We start from the raw sequence: 23980 nt of genomic DNA on the forward strand, positions 1-23980 counted from the left end.
ATTTTTTCTTCTCCTTCCTCCAATGTCCAGCTATTTGGGGTGATCCTCCCCAAAGGCATCGCTGAATAGTTCTGTTTTCAGTTGTTTACATACGCTGCATTTCCTGCAGGACAGAGTTCCATAGAGATTACCAGAAGGCAGAGAAAGCCCATTTTCTGGTTACCATTTTATGGGCTTATCTGGAAGTTAACATCCCTAGGTGTGAGGAAGAGGTCAGATGGGCAGTCAAACTTGGCAGAAGATGTTCAGACAAAGAGCGAGGTTCCCAATCTGTTTAGGGCTTTCTATGTCACAACCAGGATCCTGAATATGGTATGGAAGCAGATCAGCAGCCAGTGCACGTGAGACAGAATTGGGCGATGTGGTCAAACCTCTTCACATCAGTCACCAATCTGGGCACCTCATTCTGGATCTCTTGAAGTTTCCATATCAGTTTCAAAGGGAGCCCCACATAGAATACAACGCTGTGGTCAACTTTTGACACTATTGGTGTTGATAGGAAACTGTCATCTTGGTAGGGACACAACTGTAGAACGCAGAGCGGATCACAATGGAGACCTGTTTTTCTACGGTCAGCACTGGGTCTAAAATCACATTGAGTGTACACCTGATCTTTAACAGGGAGGGTAAATCCCCCCCACATTTAGGGAAATAATCCTTCGACAGGTAGGGAGACAGCCCCCACCTCCGCAACCTGATCTCCAGCTATTCTGGATTCAATTTCAGCCCATTCTTCCTTGTCCAGTATGCTTGGGTCCAGTACTGTGTGGGATACGTAGGAACTGCCTGACCTTTTATTTTTCCCTGTGTGTTTCTATGACGCTATACTTCACTTCTCCTACCGGTGTTGTACAAGTAATGTGTTACTTAGATATTCTAAGAATGGCTGGCTAGTCTGCAAAGTCTCTGCCTGATTCTGCTGCTCAACTTTTCTTCCATGTGGGTGATGCAACTGGGAGTACCAGCTGCAAAAACCCACCAGGTGCCACTGAGGAAATTACTGAGCATTATTGCTTTCTTAACGATTTTCCTAGTGAACCTTTTGGGGGAGGGGAGGTTTGAGAGGGCCATGTACACACCTCAACTTATAAAAGGAGTAAAATATAGGAGATGCCACCTCTGTCCACTCAGCCCACTCCCCTTGTAACCTTGAACAACCTTTTCCTTCCTCTCAAGTGCTCTTCTCTGAGAGAAGGAAGTACATCCAAGTGTAACGGATGAGCTGCTCTCCCAGTAGAAGGAATGGCCTCGGGGAAAAAGGGAATCGTTATTCTTCAAAGAGCAGGGAGACAGAGAGACCTCAAGTAAACTCCATGTAGGCCTGAAGCTTTCCCTTCTTCTTCGTGGACCCTGTGAATCACACCCATGGGGCTTCTCTCCACATCCATGGAACCTTGGAATCTTGAAGCTTCCATAGAACGCAAGAAGGGAGCAGCCCTCCCCCTCCCTCCAGGTAGACCACCGGGCCCAACGGTCACTCAACCGTTGATAACTGTACCTGCCCATCCTACTACCTTCTCCTTCCCACACCCTTCAGAGTCCCATCCTCCCTGTTTTCTTAATCCCTTGCGAGTCCAACCCATTATTTCCTGATCCTTTGGTGAGTCCCAGCAAATAAGAGAGAGAGAAAGGAGAGTTGTTGTTTTGTTCACTTTTCCCTGAAAAATTTTATTGCCATCTCATGGCTTCCAAGCAACCCCCATTTAAAAGATGCTTGGATTGTGCAGATAAAATGGCCATAAGCGACGGCCATTCCCTCTGCCTATATTGTCGGAGTGAAGCCCACCAGCCCTGGATCTGCCAACTTTGTCGTGCTTTCAGTAAGCTCGAATTGAAGGACCGGAAATGTGACCTGATGGACAGAGTGCTACAGCCTGAGGATTTGGCCTCCTCACATCCACCCCCCAGACCACTGGCTTTGGGGTGTGAAAAGATCTCAAAGAAGGTTAGGCTGGAAAAGGCAGTTGCTGAATCCTTGAAGCCGTTAGAAGAGGCCAGGAGTCCGAAAGGGTCAGAAAATCGGGCAGTTCAGTCAGGCAGACCTTCAGCTTCAAAGCCCCAGATGCCTAACCCTTAAGCAGCTAAGCGAAAAAGACCGGCTTCAGGAAGCCCACCCCTGCACCCTGCGTGCCAGGTATTCATCCTTCTGATCTGTCTAGAACCATATTGTATGTGATCATGATGGGAATCATTTAATTAATTAATCAGAATCATTTAATTAATTAATTATTACAAATTTTTCTTGAACTTGTTATTCGTTATGTTGTAAGCCGTCTAGAGTGGTCGAAATGACTAGATAGGCGGGGTATAAATAAATAAATAAATAAATAAATAAATAAATAAATAAATAAATAAATAAATAAATAAATAAATAAATAAATAAATAAATAAATAAATATTGTCTGTGATCATGATGGGAATCTTTAAGCCACAGGTGGATCCCAAAGGCTATTTTTGCAGCCATTAGAACACCTTTCCTCAGAAAAACACCCCCCCACACACACACACAAAATAAACCCCCAAAAGGAGAGGCTGAGGACGGGTTTTGACTTGTTGTGATTTACTTTGTTTTTATATTGAGAAGGCTGTATCAGAGGGTTCTGGAGATGCAGAAATGACACACACACAGGCATCCACCCACTGAAGCCTACTGGCTCTCCGTCCCAGGCAAAGTAAACACATCTGTGGTCCTGCAACTGAAGATTCTGGGATTTGCCTGTGGAACTTGCTTCATGGAAACTGGGTGCTTGGCCTGGCCTTGTAATCCCGAGGTTGCCCGATTGGTCTGCATTGGTTCACAGCAGTTTATGACACAGGAAGGGAACTAAGACACACACGTTTCCAATTTAGAAGAATGCACAGTATACATTTCTGTTTGCTTTTAATGCCCTGCAAGAAATCTGCGTTGCTTTCATCAGTGGAAAACCCTAGGAACCTACCATAGTTCTCTCAGGGCACGTGCTGGCAGCCAGACCCTCTGCGTGCTGCATTCACTAACACTTCTCAAGTTCTTAGTGCAAAATAAAAAATCTTTCTGCAAAATACTTGGGAAATCTAAACTGAATTAGGCAAAGGAAGCAGTATAAAACAGATTTTTGTATAACCTTCACAAATCAGGGAATTCAGGTTTCTGATTGCAGAATTGGAGTTAAAGTAGTTTGGTGCCAAATTTTATTTCTTTTTTCCCTGTCGACTTACATCCTCTGAGTGACCTGATGTACAGAAGTTTGGTCTCTCCCCCTCAGCAATCAGACAAGCAGTCTGAGGAAGATGTTCAGGAAAACTCAGTTTAGGAAAGATGGGAGAGAGTTGCCTGCGAGAAGCGGGAACGGTCATAAGGCCACTTAGCCGGCCGAGAGAGGTGGAAAGGAGTCCTTGACGGAGACCCTCTCTCAAGCACAGGGCCCGCGACATGAACCAGACCCACAAAAAAGCGAAGGCAGGGTACTTCTACATATTAAAAATTGACAGGCCGCCCGCCGTGGGGCAGCAAGGGCTTCGTGAGCTAGGGTCCACAGGGAGGTGGCAAAGTAGGGATGACCCTCTCCTAAAGGAGCTGGCGGAGGGCAGAGATCTTGTCCCTTTCCTTCTTCCCCCAGCGAGCGAGTGAGAGAGACTGATGTATTTGTTAGCCCTCCTATCCAAGAATTTATTAAGATGTTGAATAATTCTGGGTCCAAGATGGAACCCTTCACTGTGCTGCTTATCTCCAGAGTGACAAAGAACCAACTGGTAAACACCCTTTGGGAATGGTCTCGCAGTCAGCTACTAATCACATTATAGAGCCCATATTTTACCAACTTAGCTACAAGAAAATCATGAGAAACCTTGCTAGAAGCCTTACTAAGTCCTATTTGGGCAAGCCTTTGTCATGAATTTGATTATGAACATAGAATAGTGTTGTATTTCATAGGATTTAGTTCAGAGCTGCAACGAAAAAACTAGAAATCTGCTTATGCCCAGGTGCTAATTAGAGAGAAAATGTACAAGGTCAGTTCTTCTCCAGCTAAAGAAAAAAAAAGTTAAGAAGAGCAAGCTGACCTTATCTTATCTCAACTCCTCGATGGACAAGGACATAACTTCTTAATTTAAGGAAGATGGAGGAGGAGAAGGACGGAGAAGAGAGATGGGGGAAGAGTTTGCTTTCACGACAGCCAGAGACGACACATGGAGAGAGATGCGTCTGGCAGAACTTTAATCAGAAGACTGCGTAAGAATGCTTATTTAAGATATAGCTAGACTGTTTATTGTTTTCACTTTGTAGAGGAAATAACTGGTGGCTAAGGCTGGGGGTTATTTTGGAAATACTAAATGACGTTAAACTAAGCTTGTTGAAATGTTATCTTTTGTAATAAAATATAAAAAGACAAATTGTCTGTAAGCTGTCTCCTTGTTTAGACCATGCTACAGTAGTAAATTGGATATTTTTGACTAAGATTGTTTTGATCTGGCCACATTACCATATTACCAAAAGAGGGTCCTAAAGTAAAAAGAGGAAGAGCAGACCTTCCAGATTGTTTATTTAAAATCGAGACAGACTTGGGTGAAGGAGTGAGAAGTCGCCTAGGGCAAAATTACAGGACCCAGTTTTGCTAGCATTAGGGACTAATCATTCTGAATCCCTCTCTGTCTCGTGTAAAGGCAGTTCTAAGGAACGCTTTTACCACATGGTGGCAGCGGTGGGATCTGAGCCTTACGTGCTGTGTTTACAGTATAATGGCAGATGGGATTTGGTTTGCGCTTTGCTCAAGGGCTGAATTAGCGCTTGTAATTGTTTTATGAAGGCAGATGTGTGAGTAAGCAGATACACACTGCTAAATAAAGGACAAGAGAAACTTCTCTGACGTGAGCTTCAGAGCAAAGCAGGGAAGGTTGTAAATTATTGTGACTGGAGAAGACTCCTATGCAGAAAGCTCAGGCTAAAGTGATGCAAGGAGAGATTCTGCCAGTGGCTTAAGTGTTCTAAGGAACAAGCATTGTGCTGTTTAAAAAGTGCCAGCTCGTTTCACTCAGGTGACAGAGTGGCAAAATTGTTTTGAGTGTAGCAGGAGTCTATAAGGAGCAGCCAGGATAATAAAAGTAATTTAAAAGTAATTAAATAAAGTTAAAAAAGGAAAATTTCCTACCCCAAGCCAGAGCCAAAAGGATTTCCTGGAGGGAAAGTAGGATCAGTCAAGGCTGACAGTTTAATTGTTTTATTGCTCCTCCCGTGCTTCGGCCAAGGCTGCAGGGAGGGAGAGAAAGAAAAAAAAAGGAAAAATGGCTTTTAGCAGTCAGTTTTCACTGCCTGAGGTATCAGTGGATAAGGAGGTTTTGGAAGCAGTGGAACACTGGGAAGTAGATAACCCAGAAGATGAAGAATATGCCCAAAGATTAATAGAAGCAAATCCTGAAGTTGTTAAACCAAAAGTGAAGCCAAGAAGGACACAGCAGTACACTGGGGCGGAACAAGTTCCAACTCAGCAGGACCTGCTAACAGGAGAAATAACCATGCAGAGGGGAACAGCTGGAGCAGAGGCCAGCAGCAGTCCGGTAGATGCAAAGGATATAAGTTTCAGGTTACAAGAACAGCTTACCCTGATGATGGCAGACTTCATGGAGAGCCAGAAACAATGGGTGAATGCACACATAGCTAGTGAACTTCAAGCAAGAAGATACCATGAATTGAAACTACAGATTCTACAGAGCAAAACTGCTGAGAGAGAGCAGGCCAGAGGTTCCTTAGGGAACATGGATAGTGGAAACCTGACTTGTGAACAGGAAGATGATGGATTTATTTCCTTCAAGCAAAGGGAACCTACTCCCAGAGTTAGGCCTATTCCAGAAGTGCCTAGGAGGCAGAGCCTATATGAAGCTAAGAAAACAGTGGTTCCTGAACCAAGACAGTCTTTTGCTGGAGAGCGAAGAAGCATGGGCCCTAGCCAGATTAGTTTACCCTTGGCTTGTTTCCATTGTGGAGGAGCCCATTTAAAGAAAGATTGTCCAAGACTGTCCATATCAGATAACCAAGACGGGAAGCAAGTTGGTAAACCACCCTTACCTGTCCCACGAACATTCCGACAGACACCTTTACCCACACCAAGAAAATTCAAGAAGGCACCCATACCCACTCCACGGAAATTCAAGCCAACGATCCTTAAAGTGGATTATCTCAGTGCAACACCACTAGAAATACCAGAAGAGTTACCAGCAGAACCACATGAAGTTAATCAACTAAGGAATGTGCTACCCCAGAGACAAGGAGGAGTCAAGCCAAATTTTTCTGAAACCAGTGAAATGCAAGCAACGGAGCCAAGGGTTGTGCCAAGGATAATGGGCTTACAAGTAGCTCAAGTCTCTACAACAGTAAACCAACAGACATCCTCAGGGGAGAAATTTTCAGTTATAGAGCCCAGTAGCATCCTACCGGAAGAACAGTTATCTTGGTCACTGAAAAGTTTTTCGGAACCTGTAACCCTACATTTTTCTACGGGAGATTTGACCATAAATGCCTCTAGGGATACCGCAGCAGATATTTCATCAATTAACAAACAGTTTGTGGATCCAGAACTAATCTTGAATAACCTGAGATGTCCAGTGAAAACATATGGATCAGGAGAAATAATCGAGCGATTCGTACCATTAGTCTACGTGCAAATTAGCTACAAAAATTGGAAAGGCGCAAAATATCTATTAGTGCATGAAGGCAAACCTGATTTTTTATTGGGAAATGATCTAGCATTTCTTAACCACCAACACACTTTAAAATCAGCTTCCATACAAGCAGTGACACGTGCGCGAAGCAAAGCAATACAGCAAGTCCCAACTGAAGATAACTCTGAGGAGAAACCAGAGGGACATGTAACGCAACATCAACCCCTTGCACATGAAACGGATAGTATAACTGAGATAAAAACTGAACCAGAGGATCTACTAGTACCAATGGGATCAGAGGAATTCAAACGAAAACAGATGGAAGACCCTACATTGGATTCTTTGAGGTCTCAAGCCGACAGTTATACGGTACAACCGGTACAACAAAAAGTAACCTTTTTGTGGGGACAAAATGGGCTATTGTACCGAGAATATTTTCCCAAATCAAATGAACAGGCGGAACCAGTACAACAACTAGTGATTCCACAGAGGTACAGAGAAAGAATTCTGCAACTTGCCCATGATAGTCCAAGTAGCGGACATCTTGGAATTCAAAAAACGTTAAGCAGGATTTCACAACATTTTTATTGGCCCGGAATTTATAAAACCGTTAAGGACTACGTTAGTACCTGTGATTACTGTCAAAGAACAGGGAAACGGACTGATTGTACAAAACAAAAATACTATCATGACAAGAAGGCCCATCACCGAGAGTTTGAAGTGGGTGATATGGTATTGGTACTAAACCCGCTCAGACCTTCAAAATTGGAAGTAGTTTGGGAAGGTCCAGGGGAAATCATACAAAAAGTGGGAAATGTGAATTATCTTGTGAAAATGTTAAATTCATCCAAGAAACCAGTTATGTATCATGTAAATAGTTTAAAAATGTATAGAGACAGATCGGCAATAGTGTATCAGTGTCATGTGGCGTGTTTTAAACCAGATAATGAACCTACTGACATGGTAACTAAATGGGGTAAAAGTCAAAAGATTGTTCCTAATAATTCTAATTGTAACAATGTGGGGAGAAAAATCGAACATAATGTAACAGATCGTTGAAAAATGGTATCCTGATGTAATATGGTTACCTTGAATTTCTGTTTAAAATTAATTAACTTGTTTTCTTTTTCTGTATTTTTCATAGAGATGTATTTGGCCATAAGAAAAGATATATTACTGTTATGAATTTAATACTTTGTTAAGATAATTGTAAGTTCACATGTAGTCTTGTTAACTTTTCATAATCAAATGTTAAGTTAGTAACAAAATAAGAACTCTAATAGTCCTGTATTTTGTATCTTTAAGGGGGGGCGTGTCATGAATTTGATTATGAACATAGAATAGTGTTGTATTTCATAGGATTTAGTTCAGAGCTGCAACGAAAAAACTAGAAATCTGCTTATGCCCAGGTGCTAATTAGAGAGAAAATGTACAAGGTCAGTTCTTCTCCAGCTAAAGAAAAAAAAAGTTAAGAAGAGCAAGCTGACCTTATCTTATCTCAACTCCTCGATGGACAAGGACATAACTTCTTAATTTAAGGAAGATGGAGGAGGAGAAGGACGGAGAAGAGAGATGGGGGAAGAGTTTGCTTTCACGACAGCCAGAGACGACACATGGAGAGAGATGCGTCTGGCAGAACTTTAATCAGAAGACTGCGTAAGAATGCTTATTTAAGATATAGCTAGACTGTTTATTGTTTTCACTTTGTAGAGGAAATAACTGGTGGCTAAGGCTGGGGGTTATTTTGGAAATACTAAATGACGTTAAACTAAGCTTGTTGAAATGTTATCTTTTGTAATAAAATATAAAAAGACAAATTGTCTGTAAGCTGTCTCCTTGTTTAGACCATGCTACAGTAGTAAATTGGATATTTTTGACTAAGATTGTTTTGATCTGGCCACATTACCATATTACCAAAAGAGGGTCCTAAAGTAAAAAGAGGAAGAGCAGACCTTCCAGATTGTTTATTTAAAATCGAGACAGACTTGGGTGAAGGAGTGAGAAGTCGCCTAGGGCAAAATTACAGGACCCAGTTTTGCTAGCATTAGGGACTAATCATTCTGAATCCCTCTCTGTCTCGTGTAAAGGCAGTTCTAAGGAACGCTTTTACCACAGCCTTCCCTCCAACCACCTCTTGATTTATTTTGTTCTTTCATCTTGAGTCCTTGTCTACTGATGTATTATTTGATTTATATTTTAAATGGTTTATTTTATATATTGTTAGCCACCCAGAGTCGTCAGTTCACTAAATGGGCGGGGTCTAAATTCAATAAATAAATATATGAATAATAAATAAGACTTTGGGCAAAGCAGTTGAAGTTTGGCTAGACGGCATTCTTTTTGCTTCACTGGCTGCCTTCTAATTTAAACTCCAATTTTTAAAATACTATCGTTGTTTTCCTTTTATTGCTTTTTGTTGAGTTGCTTTCTCCTCCTTGAGAATCTTTCTGAGAAAGGGAGAGATGAGAAATGATTCAAATGAATTGATGGGTTGGATGTCCCTCTCTTCTCTCTAGGAGGATGGAGTGGATCAAAGCCCTGAGAGAAAGAAGCAGAAGACTAAGGAGGATGAGGAGGGCAAAGAAAAGGGGAATGTGAGTAAAAAAGGAAAGGAAGGAGAGAAAGAGAGAAAGAAAACAAGTGACAAAAGAGAGAAGGTACAAGATACCTGTTGCACAGAACCAGACAGGATCTATCCCTTTTTTCCTGCTTACACCAGCAGAGGCCCTTTGGGCTGCCCTAACATGATTCACTTGCATATGGGTTAACAACTGGGTGTTCGCATGTGTTGGTGGTCTGTCTATCACCATTAGAACACCACAGGTGGACTTTTCCTTCCGCCTTCTGCGTCTCCAAAACAGGGCACCTTCAAGGATGCTGTTCACACGTTCTGCTGTTTCCTGTTTTCTTTTGCTTAATATTCTTGTGCATACCTGCTTGCACAGACCCACAAAAGTGCTGTCCTTATGAACATGTGACTGCTCTCACTTTGTGTGGTTTTATTCTTGCTTTGCCTGTCTCTGGGGAAGCCAAGGAGCAATACAGGTATTAGACATTGCACCAAAGTCTCTCTGAAAACTGTAGCCAGGGAGTCAGGAGGTATTGGGCGTAGACCTTCAAATATGGCATCTGAAGTAGAAGGCCTTTTGCTCCCTTTTGCAACGTTAAGGCCGGAGTCCCAGAGAGCACAATTCTGGGACTCTAGCACCACCATTTGGCCCCTTCCCCTCCCCTCTGTTTTGAAACCACAGCACATACCTGGCTTGACATTCACTCCAGCCTGGCTAAAATGTTCTCCTTTCCCAGCCCGAGGGCCACGAAGGTGAATCTGGAAGGAAAAGGAAACGCTATCACATCCCTGTCCATATTACTGCAGGGAGCGAGCCTGTCTCCATCGTACAAGATGACAACCTGGATGAGACAACCTTTAACACAGTAAGGATTTTCTCCCGGGACGCAGGGAGACAGGAGGGGAAGTGCCTGGGAGTCTTGCTGAATCCTTCCCTTCCCTGTACCCTCCAGTCTATCTCTGATTTGGAAAGGTTGGGGAAGGAGGATGACTGACGCAGGAAGGTTGAAAGGGCCTCTTTCCATCTCTGTTATGCCACTGACGTGCACCTTTGCTCTCTCTCTCTCTCTCTCTCTCTTCGCTGTTCCTCTCCAAGTGCAAAGAGATAATACGGCCAGTCAAAAGGGCCCTGAAGCAGCTGGAGAATCCGGGCAAGGGGCTTTCTCTACTGGAAGAGGTGGAGTGCACACGGATCTCCCTGCTGAAGATTGGAGACCACATATCAGAATACTTGAAGAAAACTTATTCTGACCAGGAGGAGATCAGCCTGTGGAGAATGTAATCTTTCCCCCTTTCTCTGCTAATCACCGAGTCACCTACTCCCAGGACACAGAAACAGAACCCCAGATTAGACAACGCAAAAGGGGCTCACTTGGCTGTCCATGGGGCCCCGTAGATGAGTTGCAGCCTAGATTACAGCAGAGCAGAGGGTGGGGTTGAGTTGATAGGAGGATGGGGATTTTAGTTCCATAATATTTGGAGGGCCTAGTGGCCCAGAACCCCTCTAGACTGACTGGAGATGATTGTGTCAGCCAACGTCTTGAGACCTGGTCCCAGGATGGAACCTGGCCTGTTTTTGGTCAGAACTGGTGCACAATCATGAACCTTTCCTTTAGGAAGATGGGAAGGTGCTGTCAGATCATTGGTCCATCTAGGCAGAGGTTGGAGCACCTCCTCTGTGTTGGAAAAAAGTGTGGTGGGTGGCACAGGCCAGACCGTCGGCTGAATTTCCCAGGCTGTGTCTTTGTTTGGTGGCTCTTTGTGTCCGAGGCCTGGAATGACCAAAGTTACTGCCGGGCAGGAGAGGGCAGGGAAACGGATGCCATCTAAAGCGCTTTTCTCTCTCACCCTTCTGGTTAGCTCCTTCTGCGCCACCTTCCTCTGGAGTGAAGGTTTGGGGCTTCTAAGCCAGGCTGGTGGTGGAAGAGTGGGTTTCAAATATCTGTTCAACCATTTGCAAGAACAGGGGGAAATAACCTTTTTATCCTCCAGGAACCTGTGGATATTTGTGTCCAAGTTTACCAAATCGGATGCAAGGAAGCTCCACAAAATCTATAAGATGGCTGACAAGATGCGGCTGAAGGTTTAGGAGGTGAGGTTCAAAAAAGAGATTTCTGTCTCTTTCACATCGGTACCTTGGGGACAGATTCTTGACCCTAAACAGCAGAATAGAGATAGATAGATAGATAGATAGATAGATAGATAGATAGATAGATAGATAGACAGACAGACAGACAGACAGACAGACAGACAGACAGACAGACAGACAGACAGACAGACAGACAGACAGATAGATAGATAGATAGATAGATAGATAGATAGATAGATAGATAGATAGATAGATAGATAGATAGATAGATAGATAGATAGATAGATAGATAGATAGATAAATAAATAAATAGAGGAGGCAAAAAGATTGTGCTCTATAAAGAAAAGAAGAGAAGTGAGTCTTCTAGCCACATTATTCAAAGCTGGCATGTGTTTGATAGCGGTTTCCTTCATTTAGTACTGCTCCTGCTCTTTTACTGGAAGAACTTTAAAAAAGAAATGTAATTACTCACAAAGTCCAGTGATAAGCGTTTCTTGACTGGAGGGCTGGAGGTCAGGTTCAATGCAGTCACTCTGTCCTGAAGCTTCCTGGGTGACCTTCACCTAATTATGTCCTAAGATTAACATACTGTACCTCCCAGGATAGTTTGTGAGGGTAACGTGGTGATGATGTGCATTGGGACTACCGTACTCTGAATTTTTCTGTGTGTTTTTGGGTTTTTTTCCAAGAAAGATGGGATAGACATATAATAAGTCTCATATAAACAGGGTAACTAAATGTATGCCTCCACCCCATTAACTAGGATAAGAAAGCTGGGCATGTGAGGGGAGATGGAATCGAAAAGCAAAAATGGCAGGCTGTGAAAATGGCCTACACAGAACTTCCTCATCAGTAAATGGTTAGGAAATGACAATGGTATCCTAGCATAGATAGGAAAGAGCGTATCTCCCTGTCCAGAGACCCATTTGTGGTACGAAGGCCTCTTGTGGTTCGCTCAGGTGGGTCAGCGAGCACAAAGCTTTTTGAGGCCATTCCCTTTGCTCTTAACATCCCCCTTTTCTCCATCTTCTTTTCCCTCAGCAAGAACAGAGAAATCCACTTGGAGCCTTCTGAATCCAGAGAGGATTCTACAATGCCTCAGGTCCCTCGTGGCCCTCCTCCTGAGAAGCTCCACCCGTCTCCACCTCATCCTTCCCAGGTGCACAGCGAACCAACGGGACAATTAATGCCACCCAACCATTCTCAGCCGGGAAGCCTGATGAAGCAGAAGCAACTGAGCAAGACCTGTCTTATTTTCCTGCTCTTCTAGATTTGTGTTTGCTATATTGCCATATGTTCTCCCAACCTGTATTTTTCTAAAACATTTGTTTTTCTTTTCACTGGACCCGTTTGGGTCTAATGGTTGCTGTTTATGATAGTTGACCCTAGCCTTTGAAACCCCTGATTCTTGATTAGCGCCAAGCAATATGTTTTCCTTATAACCCCATCTGAATGTCCTCCCTCAGCATAGTACTTATTCTGAACTTTATATAATGTATATACTGTACTTCATAGTTGCTATGTACCAAAGACTAAAATATAATTGGGGGTGGGGCGGGGGGGACTGGGAATATGATTTCTGTTTTATAAATTTTTGGAATAAAATGAAATTAAAATCAACAACAGAGGAGGCCTCATTTGTCCGTCGGCCATTCTACCCGTGCCCTCCAGAGCCGTGAGGTTCCCTCCACACAACTCTCTGGATCCCCAATTCTAGAAAGGAACACCACTCTTTAGCAACTGAGTGATTGCAATGCCCCAAGGGAAGAAGAAAGCCATCCTGGGAAGGGTAGGGATGGGAGAAGGGCCCCCCAGGGCTGAAAAAGTGTTAACCATCAGAACCACCCTCCTCACCTCCTTTGACAGCCCTGCTTCCAGAGGTTCCACTTGGATCTTCAGCAAGGTGATGGTAGAGCGGCTTAGCAGTCAATGAGTTCCACCTACTATTAAGATACCTGTACTATCATCAATCTTTACCCAAGATTTCAGTCTCCTTTTGGTATTTTTTTTCCACTTTGAAGTTCATTCCTGTCAGGACTGCTGATGACAAATGAGGGATCAAGGTACTTTCTTTCTAAATGGAGTCAAATTGGCTTGACGGTGGGTAAGGTAGACTTCATAGCAGACACACTTCTCAGATTTCTTTTTATTATTATTATTATTATTATTGAACATGAGACCTCTCATTACTGAGTTCTTCTCTGCAGCTTACTCTAGCAAGGTTGGCCCAAGAGGTTTTATTGGCTGAAGCAAAAGACAAAAGGGTCCCTCCACTTGAAGACAGACATTCCACTTACAGCAGCTGGTCAGACTGGTAGTTGAATTATTACCTCACCTTGACTGAACCGTATCCTCTCCAACAACCTCCACCGGGCCTGAGAGGAACACACTAGCTTAGATGTTCAGAATGCTTTGGACCCACGACTCTGTCTGCCACCAGGAGGAGACGACAAGGGAGTGTTGCCACACTGCCCTTCTTCTGCCCTGTGAAGTAACTGCCTCACCCGATCTAATGGTGAGGACACCGAGGGAAGAATTGGACATCCCTTAAGGGAGTCAGTTCATCTCGTGTTTGGTCTTGCTCTTCTCCTGCTGCCTTCCAAATTTTCCAGCATTCTTGTCTTTTCCAGAAAATCTTGCCTTCTCATAAAGTGCCCAAAGCAGGACAGCCCCAATTTCATCATTTTTGCCTGGAGAGAGACAGCTCAGGCTTGATTTGATCCAGAAACCTCATGTTTCTCTTTCTGGCAGTCCAGGGTATCCGCAAAGCTCTCTCCCAGCACCACATTTCAAATGTGTCAAACGAAGGAAGAAACTAAGAGGTGGATCTATGAAATGAAGAACAGCTCCTCGTGATTTCATAGGATTTTTATGTAGGATCCTTCTAAAACTACTATCAAATTATACACCCCACAAACTACCCAGAGAAATCATGGATCCTTTGGCAGACGGCTGTTCAGTGGCGGAAAAACAAGGTTCCAAGGCCCAGATCCACAGAATTTCACATGATTTTTAGATGAAATCCTCTCTAAGCAAATCTCACATCATAGAAACCATCTATGTCCTCACACTACAACTACAACACGTAAGGCATGCACATAACTCTGTAGTGGTGCAAAAACTCAATGGTTGGGGGGAAATGATGGTTTTGCACCTCGCTAATCCAGAGAGGAACTTTTCCTATCTCCCTTGAATTTTGTTTCCCTTCTCTTCTCTGCTATTTGTAAGGCCTCCTTGGACAGCCACTTTGCTTTCTTGTATTTCCTTTTCTTTGGGATGGTTTTTGTTGCTGCCTCCTGTACAATGTTACGATCCACTGTCCACAGTTCTTCAGGTACTCTGTCCAGCAAATTAAGTTCTTTAAATCTGCTCTTCACTTCCACTGTGTATTCAAAAGGGATTTGGTTTAGATTGTACCTGACTAGCCCAGTGGTTTTTCCTACTTTCTTCCGTTTAAGCTTGAATTTTGCTATAAGAAGCTGATGATCAGAGCCAGAATCAGCTCCAGGTCTTGTTTTTGCTGACTGTATAGAGCTTCTCCATCTCTGGCTGCAGAGAATATAATCAATCTGATTTCAGTATTGCCCATTTGGTGATGTCCATGTGTAGAGTCGCCTCTTGTGCTGTTGGAAAAGAGTGTTTGTGATGATCAGCTTGTTCTCTTGACAAAACTCTATTAGACTTTGCCCTGCTTCATTTTGAATTCCAAGGCCAAACTTTCCTGTTGTTCCTTTCATCTTTTGACTCCCTACTTTAGTATTCCAGTCCACTATAATGAGAAGAACATCTTTCTTTGGTGTCAGTTCTAGAAGGTGTTGTAAGTCTTCAGAGAATTGGTCAATTTCAGCCTCTTCAGTATTGGTGGTTGGTGCATAAAAGTGGATTATTGTGATGTGGGGAGTACCAGCTGCAAAATCCGAGCAGGTGCCACTGAGGAAATTACTGAGCATTATTGCTTTCTTAACGATTTTCCTAGTGAACCTTTTGGGGGAGGGAGGTTTGAGAGGGCCATGTACACACCTCAACTTATGAAAGCAGTAAAATGTAGGAGATGTCACCTCTGTCCGCCAAGCCCACTCCCCTTGTAACATTGAACAACCTTTTCCTTCCTCTCAGGTGCTCTCTCCCCTGGAGTGTGGTAACTGCATCTTCTCCCTTTCCTCTTTCATTTTTGTCCCTGCGTGTCTCCACCCTCTCCCCACTTGCCCTCCATCATTAGGAGATGGACACTGAGGTAATCCCACGCTTGGCAGAAACCCGAGAGAAGGAAGTACGTCCAAGTGCAACGGATGAGCTGCTCTCCCGGTAGAAGGTATGGCCTCGGGGAAAAGGGAATCGTTATTCTTCAAAGAGCAGGGAGACAGAGAGACCTCAGGTAAACTCCATGTAGGCCTGAAGCTTTCCCTTCTTCTTCGTGGTCCCTGTGAATCACACCCATGGGGCTTCTCTCCACATCCATGGAACCATGGAATCTTGAAGCTTCCATAGAATGCAAGAAGGGAGCAGCCCTCCCCCTCCCTCCAGGTAGACCACCGGGCCCAACGGTCACTCAACCGTTGATAACTGTACCTGCCCATCCTACTACCTTCTCCTTCGCACACCCTTCAGAGTCCCATCCTCCCTGCTTTCTTAATCCCTTGTGAGTCCAACCCATTATTTCCTGATCCTTTTGTGAGTCCCAGCAAATAATAGAGAGAGAAAAGAAGAGTTGTTGTTTTTTTGTTCACTTTTCCCTGAAAAATTTTATTGCCATCTCATGGCTTCCAAGCAACCCCCATTTAAAAGATGCTTGGATTGTTCGGATAAAATGGCCTTAAGCGACGGCAATTCCCTCTGCCTATATTGTCGGAGTGAAGCCCACCAGCCCTGGATCTGCCAACTTTGTCGCGCTTTCACTAGGCTTGACTTGAAGGATTTGAAAGGTGACCTCAGAATCAACCTGATGGAGAAAGAGCTACTGCCTGCAGATTTGGCCTCCTCACATCCACCCCCCAGACCACTGGCTTTGGGGTGTGAAACGATCTCAAAGAAGGTTAGGCTGGAAAAGGCAATTGGTGAATCCTTGAAGCCGTTAGAAGAGGCCAGGAATTCCAAAGGGTCAGAAAATCTGGCAGTTCTGTCAGACAGACCTTCAGCTTCAAAGCCCCAGATGCTTACCTCTCAAGCAGCTAAGCGAAAAAGACCAGCTTCAGGAAGCCCACCCCTGCACCCTGCATGCCAGGTATTCATCCTTTTGACCTGTCTAAAGCCATATTGTATGTGATCATGATGGGAATCTTTAAGCCACAGGTGGATCCCCAAAGCTATTTTTGCAGCCATTAGAGCACCTTTCCTCAGAAAAACACCCCCCCCACACACACAAACACACACATAATAAACCTCCAATAGGAGAGGCTGAGGATGGGTTTTGACTTGTTGTGATTTACTTTGTTTTTAAATTGAGAAGGCTGTATCAGAGGGTTCTGGAGATGCAGAAATGACACACACACAGGCATCCATCCGCTGAAGCCTACTGGCTCTCCGTCCCGGGCAAAGTAAACACATCTGTGGTCCTGCAACTGAAGATTCTGGGATTTGCCTGTGGAAATTGCTTCATGGAAACTGGGTGCTTGGCCTGGCCTTGTAATCCCCAGGTTGCCCAATTGGTCTGCATTGGTTCACAGCAGTTTATGACACAGGAAGGGAACTAAGACACAAACATTTCCAATTTAGAAGAATGCACAGTATACATTTCTGTTTGCTTTTAATGCTGTGCAAGAAATCGGTGTTGCTGTCATCAGTGGAAAACCCTAGGAACCTACCATAGTTCTCTCAGGGCACGTCCTGGCAGCCTGACCCTCTGCATGCTGCATTCATTAATTCTTCTCAAGTTCTTAGTGCAGAAGAAAAATCTTTCTGCAAACTACTTGGGAAATCTAAACTGAATTAGAAAAAAGGAAGCAGTATAAAACAGATTTTTGTATAACCTTCACAATCAGGGAATTCAGGTTTCTGATTGCAGAATTGGAGTTACAGTAGTTTGGTGCCAAATTTTATTTCTTTTTTCCCTGTCGACTCACATCCTCTGAGTTCCTCTTGCAGGAAAAAGTACATTATTGTCTAGCACTGGAGTATCCACAGTGTAAGGGGCAACCGATTTATGAGATAAGGGAAGATAGGTGCTCACTCCAAAGAGTGAAATGGGCAGGTTGGAATTTTATTATATTTTCCTTTTAACTGGCTTCTTCTACCCTACAGCCAGGGGGAAAAGAGGGAGCCCCATGCAAAAAAAAAAAGGAAAGGAAAGGAAGTCTCCCAAAGGCAGAGATGAGCATGGGAATGGAGTCTCTCCTCCTCGGCAATCAGACAAGCAGTCTGAGGAAGATGTTCAGGAAACCTCAATTTAGGAAAGATGGGAGAGAGTTGCCTGCGAGAAGTGGGAACGGTCATAAGGCCACTTAGCCGGCCGAGAAAGGTGGAAAGGAGTCCTTGACGGAGACCCTCTCTCAAGCACAGAGCCCGCGACATGAACCAGACCCACAAAAAGGCAAACGCAGGGTAGTTCTACATATTAAAAATTGAGAGGCCGCCTGCCGTGGGGCAGCAGGGGCTTCGTGAGGTAGGGTCCACAGGGAGGTGGCAAAGCAGGGACGACCCTCCCCTAAAGGAGCTGGCGAAGGGCAGAGATCTTGTCCCTTTCCTTCTTCCCCCAGCAAGCGAGTGAGAGAGACTGATGTATTTGTTAGCCCTCCTATCCAAGAATTTATTAAGACGTTGAATAAGTCTGGGTCCAAGATGGAACCCTTCACTGTGCTGCTTATCTCCAGAGTGACAAAGAACCAACTAGTAAACACCCTTTGGGAATGGTCTCGCAATCAGCTACTAATCACATTATATAGCCCATATTTTACCAACTTAGCTACAAGAAAATCATGAGAAACCTTGCTAGAAGCCTTACTAAGTCCTATTTTGGCAAGCCTTCCCTCCAACCACCTCTTGATTTATTTTGTTCTTTCATCTAGAGTCCTTGTCTACTGATGTATTATTTGTTTTATATTTTAAATGGTTTATTTTATATGTTGTTAGCCACCCAGAGTCGTCAGTTGACTAAATAGGCGGGATCTAAATTCAATAAATAAATAAATAAATACATAAATAATAAATAAGACTTTGGGCAAAGCAGTTGAAGTTTGGCTAGACGGCATTCTTTTTCCTTCACTGGCTGCCTTCTAATTTAAACTCCAGTTTTTAAAATAGTATCGTTGTTTTTCTTTTACTGCTTTTTGTTGAGTGGTTTTCTCCTCCTTGAGAATCTTTTTGAGAAAGGGAGAGATGAGAAATGATTCAAATGAGTTGATGGGTTGGATGTCCCTCTCTTCTCTCTAGGAGGATGGAGTGGATCAAAGCCCTGAGAGAAAGAAGCAGAAGACCAAAGAGGATGAGGAAGGCAAAGAAAAAGGGACTGCGCGTAAAATGGGTAAGGAAGAAAAGAAAGAGAGAAAGAAAACAAGCGACAAAAGGGACAAGGTACAAGATACCTTTTGCACAGAACCAGACAGGATCTATCCCTTTTTTTCTGCTTACACCAGTAGAGGCCCTTTGGGCTGCCCTAACATGATTCACTTGCATATCGGTTAACAACTGGGTATTCGCATGCGTTGGTGGTCTGTCTATCACCATTAGAACACCACAGGTGGACCTTTCCTTCCTCCTTGCTGTATCTCCAAAACAGGGCACCTTCAAGGATGCTGTTCACACGTTCTGCTGTTTCCTGTTTTGTTTTGCTTAGGATTCTTGTGCATACCTGCTTGCACAGACCCACAAAAGTGCTGTCCTTCTGAACATGTGCCTCCGCACCATGGCAACCTCTGCTCTGTATCCTGTGTACATGAATAAATGTCTTCCATCTTTTCATGTTTTGCTTTTATATTTTAAGCCCGTTTGTAGGACTGCTCTCACTTTGTGTGGTTTTTTTCTGGCTTTCCCTTTCTCTTGGGAAGTCAAGGAGCAATATTAGGCATTGCACCAAAGTCTCTCTGAAAACTGTAGCCAAGGAGTCGGAAGGTATTGGGCGTAGACCTTTAAACATGGCATCTGAAGTAGAAGGGCTAGCCTTTTGCTCCCTTTTGCAACCTTAAGGCCGGAGTCCCAGAGAACACAATTCTGGGACTCTAGCACCACCATTTGGCCCCTTCCCCTCCTTGGTTTTGAAACCACAGCACATATTTGTCTTGACATTCACTCCAGCCTGTCTAAAATGCTCTCCTTTCCCAGCCCGAGGGCCACGAAGGTGAATCTGGAAGGAAAAGGAAACGCTGTCCCAGCCCTGTCCAGATTACTGCAGGGAGCGAGCTAGTCTCCATCACAGAAGATGACAACCTGGACGAGGAAACCTTCAGCACAGTAAGGATTTTCTCCTGGGACACAGGGAGACAGGAGGGGAAGTGCCTGGGAGTCTTGCTGAATCCTTCCCTTCCCTGTACCCTCCAGTCTATCTCTGATTTGGAATGGTTGGGGAAGGAGGATGAGTGACGCAGGAAGGTTGAAAGGGCCTCTTTCTATCTCTGTTGTGCCACTGATGTGCACCTTTGCTCTCTCTCTCTCTCTCTCTCTCTTCCCTGTTCCTCTCCAAGTGCAAAGAGATAATACGGCCAGTCAAAAGGGCCCTGAAGCAGCTGGAGAATCCGGGCAAGGGGCTTTCTCTACTAGAAGAGGTGGAGTGCACACGGATATCCCTGCTGAAGATTGGAGACCACATATCAGAATACTTGAAGAAAACTTATTCTGACCAGGAGGAGATCAAGCTCTGCAGAACGTAATCTTTCCCCCTTTCTCTGCTAATCACCGAGTCACCTACTCCCAGGACACAGAAACAGAACCCCAGACTAGACAACGCAAAAGGGGCTCACTTGGCTGTCCATGGGGCCCCGTAGATGAGTTGCAGCCTAGATTACAGCAGAGCAGAGGTTAGGGTTGAGTTGAAAGGAGGATGGGGATTTTAGTTCCATAATATTTGGAGGGCCCAGTGGCCCAGAACCCCTCTAGACTGACTGGAGATGGTTGTGTCGGCCAATATCTTGAGAACTGGTCCCAGGATGGAACCTGGCCTGTTTTTGGTCAGAACTGGTGCACAATCATGAACCTTTCCTTTAGGAAGATGGGAAGGTGCTGTCAGATCATTGGTCCATCTAGGCAGAGGTTGGAGCACCTCTTCTGTGTTGGAAAAAGTGTGGTGGGTGGCACAGGCCAGACCGTAGGCTGAATTTCCCAGGCTGTGTCTTTGTTTGGTGGCTCTTTGTGTCCGAGGCCTGGAATGACCAAAGTTACTGCCGAGAGGGAGAGGGCAGGGAAACGGATGCCATCTAAAGCGTTTCTCTCTCTCGCCCTTCTGGTTAGCTCCTTCTGTGCCACCTTCCTCTGGAGTGAAGGTTTGGGGCTTCTAAGCCAGGCCAGTAATGGAAGAATGGGTTTCAAATATCTGTTCAACCATTTGCAAGAACAGGGGGAAATAACCTTTTTATCTTCCAGGAACCTGTGGATATTTGTGTCCAAGTTTACCGAATCGGATGCAAGGAAGCTCCACAAAATCTATAAGTTGGCTCACAAAATGCGGCTGAAAGATCAGGAGGTGAGGTTCAAAAAAGAGATTTCTGTCTCTTTCACATCGGTACCTTGGGGACAGATTCTTGACCCTAAACAGCAGAATAGAGATAGATAGATAGATAGATAGATAGATAGATAGATAGATAGATAGATAGATAGATAGATAGATAGATAGATAGATAGATAGATAGATAGATAGATAGATAGATAGATAGATAGATAGATAGATAGATAGATAGATAGATAGATAGATAGATAGATAGATAGATAGATAGATAGATAGATAAATAAATAAATAAATAAATAGAGGAGGCAAAAAGATTGTGCTGTATAAAGAAAAGAAGAGAAGTGAGTCTTCTAGCCACATTCTTAGAAGCCGGCATGTGTTTGATACAGGTTTGCTTCCTTTAGTACAGCTCCTGCTCTTTTACTGGAAGAACTTTAAGAAAGAATTGTAATTACTCACAAAGTCCAGTGATAAGCATTTCTTGACCGGAGGGCTGGAGGTCACGTTCAATGCAGCCACTCTGTCCTGAAGCTTCCTGGGTGACCTTCACCTAATTATGTCCTCAGATTAACATACCTCCCAGGATAGTTTGTGAGGGTAACGTGGTGATGATGTGTGTTTGGACTACAGTACTCTGATTTTTTTTGTGTTTTTTTCCAAGAAAGATGGGATAGACATATGAGAAGTCTCATATAAACAGGGTAACTAAATGTATGCCTCCACCCCATTAACTAGGAGAAGATGGGCATGTGAAGGGAGGCGGAATCAAAATTTAAAAATAGCAGGCCGTGAAAATGGCCTACACAGAACTTCCTCATCAACAAATGGTTAGGAGATGACAAGGGTATCCTAGCATAGATAGGAAAGAGCGTATCTCCCTGTCCAGAGAACCATTTGTGGTGTGAAACCCTCTTGTAGTTCGCTCAGGTGGGTCAGCGAGCACAAAGCTTTTTGAGGCCATTCCCTTTGCTCTTAACATCCCCCTTTTCTCCATCTTCTTTTCCCTCAGCAAGAACAGAGAAATCCACTTGGAGCCTTCTGAATCCAGAGAGGATTCGATAATGCCTCAGGTCCCCCGTAGCCCTCCTCCTGAGAAGCTCCACCCGTCTCCACCTCATCCTTCCCAGGTGCACAGCGAACCAACGGGACAATTAATGCCACCCAACCATTCTCAGCCGGGAAGACTGATAAAGCAGAAGCAGCTGAGCAAGACCTGTCTTATTTTCCTGCTCTTATAGATTTGTGTTTGCTATATTGCCATTTGTTCTCCCAACCTGTATTTTTCTAAAACATTTGTTTTTCTTTTCACTGGACCCGTTTGGGTCTAATGGTTGCTGTTTATGATAGTTGACCCTAGCCTTTGAAACCCCTGATTCTTGATTAGCGCCAAGCAATATGTTTTCCTTATAACCCCATCTGAATGTCCTCCCTCAGCATAGTACTTATTCTGAACTTTATATAATGTATATACTGTACTTCATAGTTGCTATGTACCAAACACTAAAATATAATTGGGGGTGGGGCGGGGGGGACTGGGAATATGATTTCTGTTTTATAAATTTTTGGAATAAAATGAAATTAAAATCAACAACAGAGGAGGCCTCATTTGTCCGTCGGCCATTCTACCCGTGCCCTCCAGAGCCGTGAGGTTCCCTCCACACAAATCTCTTGATCCCCGATTCTAGAAAGGAACACCACTCTCTAGTAACTGAGTGATTGCAATGCCCCAAGGGAAGAAGAAAGCCATCCTGGGAAGGGTAGGGATGGGAGAAGGGCCCCCCAGGGCTGAAAAAGTGTTAACCATCAGAACCACCCTCCTCACCTCCTTTGACAGCCCTGCTTCCAGAGGTTCCACTTGGATCTTCAGCAAGGTGATGGTAGAGCGGCTTAGCAGTCAATGAGTTCCACCTACTATTAAGATACCTGTACTATCATCAATCTTTACCCAAGATTTCAGTCCGCTTTTGGTATTTTTTTTCCACTTTGAAGTTCATTCCTGTCAGGACTGCTGACGACAAATGAGGGATCAAGGTACTTTCTTTCTAAATGGAGTCAAATTGGCTTGACGGTGGGTAAGGTAGACTTCATAGCAGACACACTTCTCAGATTTCTTTTTATTATTATTATTATTATTATTGAACATGAGACCTCTCATTACTGAGTTCTTCTCTGCAGCTTACTCTAGCAAGGTTGGCCCAAGAGGTTTTATTGACCAAAGGAAAAGACAAAAGGGTGCCTCCGGACGCAGACACACGTTCCACTTAACAGCAGCTTGTCAGACTGGTAGTTGAATTATTACCTCACCTTGACTGAACCGTATCCTCTCCAACAACCTCCACCGGGCCTGAGAGGAATACACTAGCTTAGATGTTCAGAATGCTTTGGACCCACGACTCTGTCTGCCACCAGGAGGAGACGACAAGGGAGAGTTGCCACACTGCCCTTCTTCTGCCCTGTGAAGTAACTGCCTCACCCGATCTAATGGTGAGGACACCGAGGGAAGAATTGGACGTCCCTTAAGGGAGTCAGTTCATCTCGTGTTTGGTCTTGCTCTTCTCCTGCTGCTTTCCAAATTTTCCAGCATTCTTGTCTTTTCCAGAAAATCTTGCCTTCTCATAAAGTGCCCAAAGCAGGATAGCCCCAATTTCATCATTTTTGCCTGGAGAGAGATAGCTCAGGCTTGATTTGATCCAGAAACCTCATGTTTCTCTTTCTGGCAGTCCAGGGTATCCGCAAAGCTCTCTCCCAGCACCACATTTCAAATGTGTCAAACGAAGGAAGAAACTAAAAGGTGGATCTATGAAATGAAGAACGGCTCCTCGTGATTTCATAGGATTGTCATGTGGGATCCTTCTAAAACTACTATCAAATTATACACCCCACAAACTACCCAGAGAAATCATGGATCCTTTGGCAGACGGCTGTTCAGTGGCGGAAAAACAAGGTTCCAAGGCCCAGATCCACAGAATTTCACATGATTTTTAGATGAAATCCTCTCTAAGCAAATCTCACATCATAGAAACCATCTATGTCCTCACACTACAACTACAACACAGAAGGCATGCACATAACTCTGTAGTGGTGCAAAAACTCAATGGTT

At 44.1% G+C, this 23980-nt stretch overlaps 1 protein-coding gene and 1 long non-coding RNA gene across 2 annotated transcripts; both read left to right on the forward strand.

Annotated features, from left to right (window-relative positions):
• The first annotated feature begins 8752 nt into the window (after nt 1-8752).
• Nucleotides 8753-15414, forward strand: LOC144584560 (uncharacterized). The gene is made up of 3 exons (XR_013538890.1): nt 8753-10068; nt 10299-10480; nt 12333-15414. It is a non-coding gene; the product is annotated as an uncharacterized LOC144584560 (long non-coding RNA).
• Nucleotides 15415-15523: 109 nt separating this feature from the next.
• Nucleotides 15524-23278, forward strand: LOC140702416 (uncharacterized). The gene is made up of 4 exons (XM_078380878.1): nt 15524-16512; nt 18657-18797; nt 19545-19673; nt 19904-23278. The coding sequence occupies exons 1-4, from the start codon at nt 16048-16050 to the stop codon at nt 20087-20089; spliced, it is 921 nt and encodes a 306-aa protein (XP_078237004.1). The 5' UTR covers nt 15524-16047; the 3' UTR covers nt 20090-23278.
• Nucleotides 23279-23980: the final 702 nt, after the last annotated feature.

Source organism: Pogona vitticeps, chromosome 12 (assembly GCF_051106095.1).
Source record: "Pogona vitticeps strain Pit_001003342236 chromosome 12, PviZW2.1, whole genome shotgun sequence".
Taxonomy (NCBI): Eukaryota; Metazoa; Chordata; class Lepidosauria; order Squamata; family Agamidae; genus Pogona; species Pogona vitticeps.

Coding starts and splice junctions, on each gene's coding strand:
- LOC140702416 (XM_078380878.1), top strand. CDS start 16,048: ATGGCTTCCAAGCAACCCCCATTTAAAAGATGCTTGGATTGTTCGGAT. Junction 16,513..18,656: donor CCCTGCACCCTGCATGCCAG/GTATTCATCCTT, acceptor TCTTCTCTCTAG/GAGGATGGAGTGGATCAAAG. Junction 18,798..19,544: donor CAAGCGACAAAAGGGACAAG/GTACAAGATACC, acceptor CTCCTTTCCCAG/CCCGAGGGCCACGAAGGTGA.